At 42.1% G+C, this 12,483-nt stretch overlaps 1 protein-coding gene across 3 annotated transcripts in view; it reads right to left on the bottom strand.

Moving 5' to 3' along the window:
- STIM1 (stromal interaction molecule 1) overlaps nucleotides 1-12,483 on the bottom strand; it is a 214,824-nt gene that overhangs the window by 24,337 nt on the left and 178,004 nt on the right. For all 3 annotated transcript variants that reach the window (XM_008019954.3, XM_008019953.3, XM_008019955.3), the window contains exons 4-5: nucleotides 10,367-10,478; nucleotides 6,932-7,047 (exon numbers count right to left, since the gene is read on the bottom strand). In XM_008019954.3, coding sequence (XP_008018145.1) covers nucleotides 6,932-7,047; nucleotides 10,367-10,478 — 228 coding nt within the window. The remainder of the gene's footprint in view (nucleotides 1-6,931; nucleotides 7,048-10,366; nucleotides 10,479-12,483) is intronic.

Genomic DNA, 12,483 nt, shown 5'->3' on the forward strand with positions numbered 1-12,483 from the left:
ATGTTAAACAAGAAATGACACCAAAAGATAAAAAGCAAAAGCCACATCCTAAACACTTAGCTAATCAGGAGAGAGGCACTTCTGGAACTAACATTGTTTCTGGTATACCAGATCTGGGCTCTGTGCCACAGCACAAAAGACTTGAAAGGGGCACTATAAGAAGGAGATGGCTGCTCCTGCATCCTCTGTCTAGGCTGTGCTGTGGGCTCAGAGGAGCCCTGGATGTGGGAGTCAGAGAAAGAGGGAAAAAAGGGAGTTATGCCAGGGCTAATGACCCTCTGTGCACAGCAAGTTGCCCTTAGACAGTGGAGGAAGAGGTAGGACTGGCATGATCCTTGGACACAGTAAGGACGTGAGGCTGGTGGAAATCCAAAAGGACCTGGGTCGAGCCACCAAGTTAAGGGAGGGTCAAGACACCAGAAAAAGAAACCATATGATACTGATGCCCATAGTTTGACAAAAAGAGTTACCATCATAGCTGCTCACAGAAAGGCTGAGCAGCAGGACATGGGGATGAGATGCGATCAAAGACAAATTAACACATCCTATTTCCACCCAAGGGAGGGGGGTTACTAGGTCAGGGTGGTGGCCATGTCCTTCATATGTTTATTCTAGGCTCTCTGAAAGAAAACCAAGGGTCCTCTCATGGCCATCCCCTAGCCTCCAGGCAGGCTACAAGTCTAGGCATACTTAAGCCCTCACTCTCCTACCTTTCGGGTTCCAAGAGGAGCTATTTCTGCAGCACAGTGAGTTGTCTTTCTTCCTGGAACATACCTGCCTCCTCCAGAGCCACTACCAGAGCCTGGGGTATTCTTTGTCTCCCCTGTTTGTTAAGGACTTTTAATCTTGGTTTCCTAGGGTTTCTCAACTTCAATATCCCCTTTATATTCTTACCAAAAGTCAAAGGTATCCTTGTTCAAACAAGACTCCATGCAACGAGTGCTTCCAATACTTCAAATACTTAAGGTGGGTATGCAGATTGAGCCTAGTTATTTCATTTGGTTTCTTATTCTACGTTATCCAGTTCAATTTGCCAGAAAAGCAACCACTCCTGCTCACTGAGGACTTTCCCCTATTTTCTGAGCCAATGAAGAAGGAAGATAAGGCATAGTCTTTTCTTTTCCTATCTCCAACTGCCCCTGACCTGCAACAATTATTCTGTCGGCCTCCCTGCACTTTTCTCAATATTCCTGCTGAAAGCACAAAGGGCACACTAGCCCCTAGCCCAAAACTAAGCACACTGTAGGCACACGTTAAAAATTGAAAAGAGTAGCTACCATTTATTTAGGGGAAATTGGGGCACAGAGAACCTTAGAAATGTGTCCAAGGTCACAAAGCTACTGAGTGATAGAGCTAGTCAGCTTGATTTCAAAGCTGGAACTCTTTATTATATCTTGTTTCCTCTAACAGAAGTAGAAGATGGATAACATCTCCTAACATCTCCAAACACCCCTAACATCTGCAAACTGGTACTATTTGGAGAGCCCTAGATGGGCCTGTAAGCCCAGAGCCAACTCTGCAGAGTGAAAAAGACTGTAAAGGGCGGTGTGTAAAGGGCTGTGGTCACATGGGGAGGACTGAGCATGCCTTCTACTGTCAGAAAATGGACCTTGAGGTGGCCCTCTGCTGAGCCAATCTGATCCCTCTTCCCTTTTCCCAAGTTCTGAGGCTGCTGTGGACAGATGGCACCTGTTCCCTCAGCATGCCCTCTTGGCTACTGCATGACAAACCTTTTATGTGAGATATGTCAAGCCTCAGACCAACAGCAGAATTTTTATTATGGCTCGGTGAGGTGGCCATAGCTCACAGCTGTACCAAGTCTAGGTTCTCTGGGGTGTTTGTGTGCTAAATGACTGATGATGAGGTCTAAGTGTCTGCTCATTCAGCCTTAAGAACTCATCCTAACTTCAGAACACAGGTCAGACCCAGTACAGGCCTCTAGGTCCTAAATGGGTGTTAAAGAATAGCACTGAAATAGGGATTTTTAGTCCATACTCAGAGGGAAAATAAAGTCTAGAGGGGCAGAGATCAAGGGACTATTTGTAAACATCCAGCAGGCACGCCCCCACCCCTTTCAGAAGTTTCCTGGCAAAGAGCTCCTTAGTATTTTCCTCAGACTCCAGCTGGCAATTTTCAAAAGTTTCATTAGACAAGCATCAGTAGAAAAATATAAAAACAATATTTGCCATCAGGACAGCTGCTGATTTCTAAAATCTTAGCTTCCAGGAGTATACCCAGTTCTATCAGAATCCTTGAATGAGAGAGCCACTAAGAACCTTTAATGACCAAACCCATTTTACAGAAAAGGAAACCCAAATCCAGGCAGAACTGAATTGCCAAAGGTCACTTAATAAGGCAAGGACCAAGCACAGAAGTCCTAAAAATACACAAGGCCGACACCAGGAAGGAACAGACCTCCTGTCTTTTATACAGAACCCTTATTAAGCAAGGAGTTCCTCCCAAAAATCATAAAATGTCACAGCTGAAAGAAACTGTAGGGAGGAATCTCATAATACAAATCATAAAACACACCTGAGAAAAGTGACCTACCCAAGGTCACACAGTGAGTGGCAATTTTGAAAAGGAACCCAGGTCACCTGCCAATCCAGGGTTCTTTCCCAAACTTCAAAGAAGTCGTCTGAATAAAACTCCAGGAGCTACAAAAAAATCAAGCTGTACAGGCATACACTGCAAGTTCAGTTTGAGGCCACTGCAATAAAGCTAATAAAGCAATAAAGTGAGTCACACAAATTTTTTGGTTTCCCAGTGATAAAAGTTATGTTTACGCTATACTATAGTCTATTAAGTGTATAATAGCATTATGTCTAAAAATACAGTGTGCGTGTCTTAATTTAAAAATAACTTATTGCTTAAAAATTCCGACACAGACACTCAAAAGTGAGCACACGCTCTTGGAAATATGGTACCAACAGCTTGATCAACACAGGATTGCCACAAACCTTCAACTTGTAAAAAATGCAATTATCTGCAAAGTGCAATAAAGCAAAGCACAATAAAAAAAGGTATGCATATATATATTTATTAAGACATAATTCACAGAGCCTAAAATTCTAAGTCTCTCTCTTAAAATGTGCAATTCAATGGTTGTAGTATATTCACAAGGTTGTGCAACCATTGACAAAATTAATGTTAGAATATTATCATTACCCCAAAAAGAAATGCCATATCTATTAGCAGTCCCTTCCTATTTCCCACTGCCCCCACTCCCAGCCCCAGAAACCACTAATCTATTTTCTGTCTCTATGGATTTGTGTATTCTGGGCATTTTATGTAAGTGAAATCACAAAATTATATAATATGTGGCCTGTTGTGACTGGCTTCTTTTACTTGGCATGTTTTCAAGGTTCATCCACACTGTAGCATATGTCAGTACTTCATACCTTTTAGTGGCTGATTAATATTCTACTGTATGTATATACCATTTATTTTTCCATTCATCAACTGACAGACACTTGAGTTGTTTCCACTTTTTGGCTATTATTCTAATTTCAACACATCCTTACCAACACTTGTTACTGTCTTTTTTATTATATCCTGGTGAATAAAAAGTGTTACCTCATTGTGATTTTGATTTGCATTGCCCTGATAATGATGTTGAGCACTGTTTCAGGTGTATATTGGCCATTGAACTGTGGACATATAAATATATGTTCAAATCCTTTGTCCATTTTTTGTTTGTTCGTTCGTTTTGAGAGAGGGTATCACTCTGTCACCCAGGCTGGAGTGCAGTGGCATGATCTTGGCTTACTGTAACCTCTGCCTCCCAGGTTTCAGCAATTCTCATGCCTCAGCCTCCTGAGTAGCTGGGATTATAGGCATGTGCCACCACACCTGGCTAATTTTTGCATTTTTTTAGTAGAGACGGGGTTTTGCCATGTTGGCCAGACTGTTCTTGAACTCCTGTCCTCAGGTGATCCGCCCACCTCAGCCTCCCAAAGTGCTGGGATTACTGGCATGAGCCACCGTCCCTAGCAAGAATTTTTTATGTATTCTGGATAGTAGAGCCTTGTCAGAAAAATGTTTGCCAATACTTTTCTCCATTTTGTGGGTTGTCTTTTCACTTTCTTGGTACATTCTCTGAAGTATGAAACTTTTATTTTGGTGAAATCCAGTTTATCTATTCTTTCTTTTGTTGCATATGCTCTTTAAAAAATAATTTGAGGTAAAATTCACATAATATAAAAGTAACCATTTCAAAGTAAGTAATTCAGTGGCATATAGTACATTCATGATGTTATGCAACCACCACCTCTATCTAGTTCCAAAACATTTCTATCACTCCACAGTAAAATTTTTTACCCAGTAAGTGGTTTCTCCCCATTCCCTCCTCCCACCAATCCCTGCCAACCATCAGTCTACATTCTGTCTCTGTGGATTTATCTATTCTAATCATTTCATATTAACAGAATCATACAATATGTGATCTTTTGTGTCTGGCTTCTTTCATTTAGCATAATGCTTTCCAGGTTCATCCACATTGTAACATGTATCAGAACTTCATTCCATTTATAGGTGAATAATATTCCATTGCACCACAATGTATTTATCTATTCATCTATTAATAGATATTTGGGTTGTTTTATTTTTTGGCTCTTGTGGCATGTGCTGCTATGAACATGCATGTACGTGTACTTGTTTGAGTACTTGTCTTCAATTCTTTGCATGTATACCTAAGTGTGGAATTACTAGGTTCTATGGTAACTCTGTGTCTAATTTTTGAGAAACCACCAGACTATTTTACATAGTAGCGGAACCATTTTACCTTCTCATCAGCAATGTACAGGGGTTCCAATTTCTCTATACCCTTGCCAAAACTTGTTTTCCATTTTTAAAAACTATTTTTATTATAACTGTCCCAGTCAGCGTGAAGTATATTCTTAGCTTCAGTACCTGTGCTCTGCCTATCTCAGGAAGATAGTTTTCCTGCTGATCTCTGGCCTTCCTTAAGTTAGATCACATGCAGCACATGGGCGACATGCAATAAGCCTAAGAGAAAAATACCCCCGTCCTGGTATCAGTCCAACCTGCTCCACCAGGGCCCCTCTCGTTGGTTCTGATATCCTGGACCCTGTACCACGTCCCCAGCATTCTGGTTCCCATAGCTGATTTTTCCAGATAAAATCCTTGACTGCTTTAACCTGCAGTTTCTACTGTACCCTTTCAGACATGGTAAATCTGATTTTGATACAGATATAGCTTGATAATATATATTACAAGGCTAAGGAAGACTTTCAGGCTGCTGAAAACCTCCCCTTGCTGGGTGGTGACAGAGAAGAACCTTTGCAAAAGTAGCCTAGCTTTTATAGTTGGGTATAAGTGTTCTTGGTGTGTACAAAGAGATGTGTAAGTTGTTAACAGGGAGAGTTTAATAAAGCCACTTCCACTTCTCATCTTTCAAGACTCAGCTCAAGAATTACTTTCTCCATAAAGTTTCCTGGACTCCAATAGGAAACTCCTCCCTAGTATGTGCCCCCAGTTGAACTCTGGAAAGACTTACATAATAGCTATAACACTTACTATATTTGTTGACACTTTACTATATTTGCTGACATAGCTATCTCCATTTAGATAGAAGTACTTGAGAGCAGGGATCCTGCCATTTATGCTGGTACTTAGAATGTGCTCAATAAAGGTTAGTGAATGATGAAAAGCCACTGCTCAATACAGAGACTAGGCCTTACATAAAGAGTAGAACCAGTTACTGTGTCATTATTCAAAACCTACCAATGAAGGTGAGCAAAATGTGTCCTAGAACCCTCCACTCCCCCAAAAAAAGGTGGCAAAGGAAGTGGAAACAGTAGTCTTCGCCCAGGTTGCTCTGTTTCATACTTTCAAAAAGCATAGATCCACTTGTATTGAGACATCAGCTTGCGTATTTGCCAAGCCATATTCACAGACAGGGAAATGTTATATTGCCTCTGACCTTGCCTGCCAGCTGCTTCTATGGACTGGTTCCTGATTCAATACCTTTCTGCTGCTGGCACCCTAAATCGAGGCAAGCCATTCCCATAGGGCAGGAAGCGGGCCCTAAGAGCCTGTTTAGTTGAAAATAGTTTTCCAAGAAATCTCACTACTTTTTGCTCCCCCTTGGCTCACTTAGAATTAGAAAAAGGATGGCAGGCTGACTGTTCCCACAACATAGCTCTGTGGAGACGGAACAACCCAATTCTCTCAACTAGCCTCCTTGGCTGAAGAGACCACCCTTTCTTAGGCCCAAGTGTGTCTACTGCTTCAGTGAAAACCCACTTAGTCCTCCTTGGTCATTCAATGATACAAAGATATACACTAATCAGTTCATACACTCTAAATGTCTACAATAACCCACTGTCATTATATATATAGAGAGAGAGCTGCTGATGTGCTATTGAAATGAAATATGGAAGTAGGTAACAGCTAACAAGCTTTCAGTCCATAGGGGGTTACTTCTATCCCTGAGCATACTTTCCATATTTTAGCTTTTGTATTCTTGCTCAGGTTGTTTACTCTGCCTAGAATGTCCTATTCTGCCACCTCCATAGAATAAAGTTCTATCCACCCTTAAAGGCAGAGGTCACATGTCACCTTGTCTATAGGATACCTTCACTAGGCCTCCTCTGGGCCTCAGAAGCACTGTGTACCTCTATAGAACACTCATGTTATACCTTCAGGGCAGAATATGATTCATTCCAGGTCTTCCTACAGGGTCCAGCACAGCACTGGCACAATGCAGATATTTCCTTAAAGTATTTAATGAATGCATGTTGCTATATATCTGGACTAAAATGTAAGACTCTTTCAAACTTAATACCAGTGGAAAGAGTATAGGTGCTATCTTGCAGGTGTGCCTAGCAGACCCAGAGCCTTAGCCTATCCACTACAATAGCTTTGGTTTCCATGGCACAGCAGTAGCCCTTCTCAACACAAGACTCACAGAGAGGAGGCCCGAAGAGCACTGTATCCAGGGCCTTCAACTGCAGCTTCTGCCGATGACTCCGGTCTGTCATCTTCAGCACAGTCCCTGTCATTGTGGTGTTGGTGACAGCTAGCCTGTTGAGGCAAAGAGTAGCAGATCAGTTCGCTGCCAGTAAAGCCAGGAAGGATCCTGGTAGGATTACCCACCTCCTCCAGGAACACTTCTAGCTCTTGGTGATTGCTCCCCTCTGCACTCTAGAACACAGAGTCTATACCAGTTGGGTCTCAACAGAGTGTATGGAGGGACACATAACATTTACCAAGAACTTGTTCAGCCCTCTCCCCATATCCACCAACTTCTAAGCACGCTATCCTCTAAGGATTACCTGTCTGTAACCATTCCCACATCCAACTAAATTTTCTGTTGTGCTTCTCCTTCCAGGGTTTATCTTCTATATATTGTCCCCACCTCCCACCACTTATAAATGCATTTCCTGTGCAGCCCAGGTCAAACTGTCATGTCATATGACCCAGTGATTCCGGGACTTATGAATTATCCTAAACTCACTGTCATTATATATAAATCTGCTGATGTGCTATTGAAATGAAATACAGAAAAGGAAAAAAAATTTTAATTAATCACTGGTGACAAAAATGGAATTAGTCCTGTTAGCTTGTAATTGAGTCACTGCAATACAAGTTACCTCCAATAAAATTACTGTAATTTTTTATGACCTCCACCCATACTGCCAGTGATAACTATAATAAGAGAAAGCCTGTAAACAAGAAAATGACCTAGGACAAATGGAACTTTGTTTCTCTTCTGCTGGAACACAGTGGATATAAAAGGAGAGGGGTAAAGGATATGAAAGGTTGAAAACCACTGGTCTAAGTCCCACAAGTAAGCACTTAATTCTATACTACTCTATAAGGTTTGTGCTCTTTTCTGATGCATATCTTTATTTCCCCAGCTAGAAAAGAAGCTTCTGACAGCACAGTGTGATTATACTCCTGTCGGAGCACGCAGGAACAGCTACTTCCTTCTCTGGCCTTGGAAAGCAATCAAGCCCACCAATAAGACAGGCAGTGAGGCACTGTGATGGGGAGTGGGAATGGTCAGGAGATCTGTCTTCTCATTTCAGCTCTACTAGTGACTCACTTGTCTGATCATAAGTTGCTTTGTTCCTCCCCCAGGACCTCAGTTTCCTACTGTGTAAACTTATATAAAATCAGATGCTTCCTATAAGCCTGGGAGTTCTTGGGGTTCCTCTTTAAAACACTTCTGCCAGATGTGCTGCAGTTTGTCTGACTAATGAGAATAAACATTGTCATCTTTTCTACAGTCTATTTCTCAAAGACACCTATGAACTGGAATGCTATCTATTTGTAAGCAATGAAAGAAATAAGAAAGGAGGTAACATTGACTAAGCAACTACTGTGTGTCTGATACTTTACATACAATACCTCATTCAGTCCTCACAACAACCTTAAGAACTCAGTTCCATTATTAGTGCCACTTTCTAGATAAGAAAACGGAGACTTAGAGTTGAGTAACTTGTCCAAAGTCACAAACAAGTAAGTGGCAAAGCCAGAGAATGAACTCAAATCTGCTAGATTATTCTCATTATACCATGTGAGCTAGTGATGGGCCTAGAACCACCCTCACTCCACCCCAAGCACTGAAGGCCCCATGCTTCCTGCTATCACTAAGGTGCCACAGCTTGGCATCCCCTACATCTGTGCCCAGCCTGGCTGGACCTGGTCTTGGCTCTAATTCTAGCCACAAAAAAGCTACGTGAACCGATGACCTGAGAACTGACTTCTTATTCTATGCTTTGCAGTTTTATTCCAAGCCAAAGATATCCCCCATGAGGAAAATGGTATGGGGATCCACAAAGCAATATTGCTATTTCTATGGGTAGCAAGAAAGACACCTAAATCCTGGATCTTAGTGGCCAATCATCTACTTCTCCATTAAACATGGAGTTCCTCAAGTCAGGGGTCTGGTCTAATGCATCTCTTTGTCCTCTGGGCCCACCAAAGAGCATGGCACATGGTAGGTGCTTAGTGAAGTTTTGTAAAATAGAACTAAACTGAATATTGAAAGGAAACCTATCTTTAACCACATGGCACAAGAGGAAGATGCAGTGAAAAAAAGCAAGGCATTTAGAACAAGACAGACCTGGGTTCAAATCCCAGCTCTGCCACTTACCAGCTTGGATAAATTATAAAATATTTGAGATTCAGTTTGCTCACCCAAAAGTTGGGATACTCTTCCTCCCAGAGTTGTGAGAATCAACTGAAATAATAGGTAGGAAAGCACTCTATAAAGGGAGGTACAAACATTAAGATTATTACTCTCTCCAGAGTAGGGAGAAGCTGTGAAGAAGAGGCTGCAGGCAACAGAGGAGGGAACAGCCAGCTCAGCTAGGCCTGGACAGCAGTGCTCGGTAGCTCTGTGGCTGGAGACTGCAAAGTGTGGGCATTCCAACAGCTTCACCTTCCCCTTTCCCCTTTGCTGAAGCTGAAAACCAGATGCACCTACATAATAAGATGACAGATTATACATAATCAGCACTTACCAGATAGTAAGCCCTTTGAGGGCAAGGGCAGGTTGTTGTCATCTTTATCCCCAGCACCCAGTACAAGTGCTTGGCACAGAGCAGGTACCCAGTAAATATTTGTTGGATGAATAAGTAAATGGATTAATGACTGAATGACATATGGCACTAGTTTGACATTACAAGAAGTCCAAGCAGTACTCCATTCCTCCCCCCATTCCCAGCCCAAGCCTTACCATATTGAGTGTGTAAAGGAGGCAAAGAGTCATGAAACAACAGCTGTTGGAGTCATCCCAGAGATGAGGCTGGGGCCAATGGCAATCAACCTCTCCTCTGTACCATTTTTATTATAAGCTGTATATGGATAACCCAGGGAAGGCTAAAAGAGCCCTGAGGCTCCCAGGTGATAAAAGAGGCAGCTGCTTGGAGCATGGGGAAGTAAAAAAAAAAAAAAAGAAACACCAACAGGGTTTGATGTATACCAAGATTCAAATCTCAGTTTTGCCCCTAACTAGTCATGTTTGTGACCTTAGAAAAGTTACAGTTTCATCATCTATATACAATAATACCCACCTTACAGGACTGATGTAAGAATTAAATGAGATACTGTATATAGTGTTGAGTAGAATGTCTGGCATGTCCTAAGCACTCAGTAAATGGCAGCTATTAGTACTATTCCCAGGATTGACAGGAATATTAAAGAACAGAGTGGATGCAAAGTGCCCATCATACTTTATAGCAAGTGCAAAACAGATGTGAGAAGAGGCAAGATCTATAGATGCTGCCCTGAAAAGGGTAGAACCTCACTTAACTGGCCAGAGCAACCTGAAGGCAGGCCCACTCCAGCCCACTCTCCATACCCTCAAGAGAGAAAAACCCAGTCCCCTCCTGACCTTGGCATGGCATGGCCACTGAGCTGTAGCTTCCGGAAGGTCTCCTCATACTGAGGCAGCTCCACATATGTGATCAGCCACTGTACCACCTCATCCACGGTCCAATTGTATACTGTGAAAAGAGACAAGCAAAGTCATAACTCTAGAATGCCAAGCACTGCTTGCATTTATTGTCATATTGACCTTAATATTTACCACATTCGTGTGTGTTTAATATCTCTCTGTCCCATAAAATACTAAGTATGAAAGGAGTATACACTGTGAGTTTATTTATATGAAATCCTAGAAAAGACAAATCTATAGTGATAGAAAGCAGATAAACGGTTAGCTGGAGCCAGGAAGGGAGCTCCAGGGAAAAATCATAAATGCAATTTTATAAGGTGATGGATATATTCTATATTTTGAATGTGGTGGTGGTTACACAAATGATAACACCTGTCAAAATGCATCAAACTGTACATTTAAAATAGGTGTATCTTCTTTTATGTAAATTATAACTCAATAAATTTGATTTTGGCATATTTTTAAACTGTTGTGACCAGGCTTGAGAATCAACTATCCATCCATTCATCTATCCAGCTATTCAACTGAGCATTCATAAGTGGACTAGTTAGTGCCAAGCCTGGAGGAAGTTAGTTCCCAATCCAGTGGAAGAGATCAAAAGCTAAACAGCATAAGTGAAGCACAGATTCTGATAAAGAAAAATACATAGAGCACAGAGAAGAAAGGAAATAACTGCCTAGGGGATCAGGTACAGCCTCAGAGAAGATGATATATTGCAACATAAAGGATTAGTAGAAGCTTATCTGAAATATTTCATGAGTGTGAGGGGAGGAGGGCACTCAATACAGAATGAAGACAGGTGCAAAAGAAAAGATGTGAAATTTGATGTGCGTGAAACAGCAGTCCCCAACCTTTTTGGCATGAGGGACTGGTTTCATGGAAGATGATTCTTCCACAGACCTGGGCAGGGAGATGGTTTCAGGATGAAACTGTTCCACTTAGATCATCAGACATTAGTTAGATTCTCATAAGAAGCATGTAACCTAGATCCCTCACACGTGCAGTTCACAATAGGGTTCGCACTCCTATAAGGATCTAATGCCACTGCTGATCTGACAAAAGGTGGAGTTCAGGCAGTAATGCTCCCTCACCCACCACTCATCTCCTGCTGTGCAGCCCAGTCCCTAACGGGCCATGGACTGATACGGATCCATGGTCCAGGGGTTGGAGACCCCTGGTCTAGAATATAGAATATATGGCAGGTAGTAGCAGAAGAAAGTTGAAGCCACGTCACAAAGGGTCTTGACTACCATGCTAAGATAGCTACTAGTATTGTCCTGGGATAAGCCTAACTCAGATTGCTCTGGCCAGTTAGGTGAGGCCCAACCCTTTTCAAGACAGAATCTATAGACTTCTCCTCCTCTCACATCTATTGTGTGTTTAGTATAGAGCACACTGGGCACTTTATAGCCATTCTCTTATTTGATGCTATTCAGAGTTGCACTGTCCAAGCAGTAGTAGCCAGCAGCCACAGTGGATATTTAAATTTAAATTTATTAAAATTAAATAAATTAAGAATTCAGTTCCTCAATGGCACTAGCCACACTTCAAGTGCCCAATAGCTAGATGTGGCTAATGGCTACCATATTGGACAGCATAAACTATAGAACATTTCCATCACTGTAGAAACTTCTATTAGACAGCACTGGTAAAGATAATTTAATATAGGCCGGGAGCGGTAGCTCATACCTGTAATCCCAGCACTTTGAGAGGCCAAGGTGGGAGATCGCTTGAACTCCAGAATTCAAGACCAGCCTGGGCAATACAGTGTGACCCTGTCTCTATTAAAAAAATTTTTTTTAATTAGCCAGGTGTGGTGGTGCACACCTAGAGTCCCAGCTACTCAGGAGGCTGAGGTGGGAGGATCACTTGAGCCTGGGAGATTGAGGCTGCAGTGAGCCATGATCATGCCACTGCACTCTAGCCTGGGTGACAGAGTGAGACTGTTGCAAAACAAATTTTAAAAAGATAATTTACAGCCAGGCAGTGGTTCACAACTGTAATCCCAGCACTTTGGGAGGCCAAGGCAGGTGGATCATCTGAGCTCAACATGG

This window comes from Chlorocebus sabaeus, chromosome 1, assembly GCF_047675955.1.
Source record: "Chlorocebus sabaeus isolate Y175 chromosome 1, mChlSab1.0.hap1, whole genome shotgun sequence".
Lineage (NCBI taxonomy): Eukaryota > Metazoa > Chordata > Mammalia > Primates > Cercopithecidae > Chlorocebus > Chlorocebus sabaeus.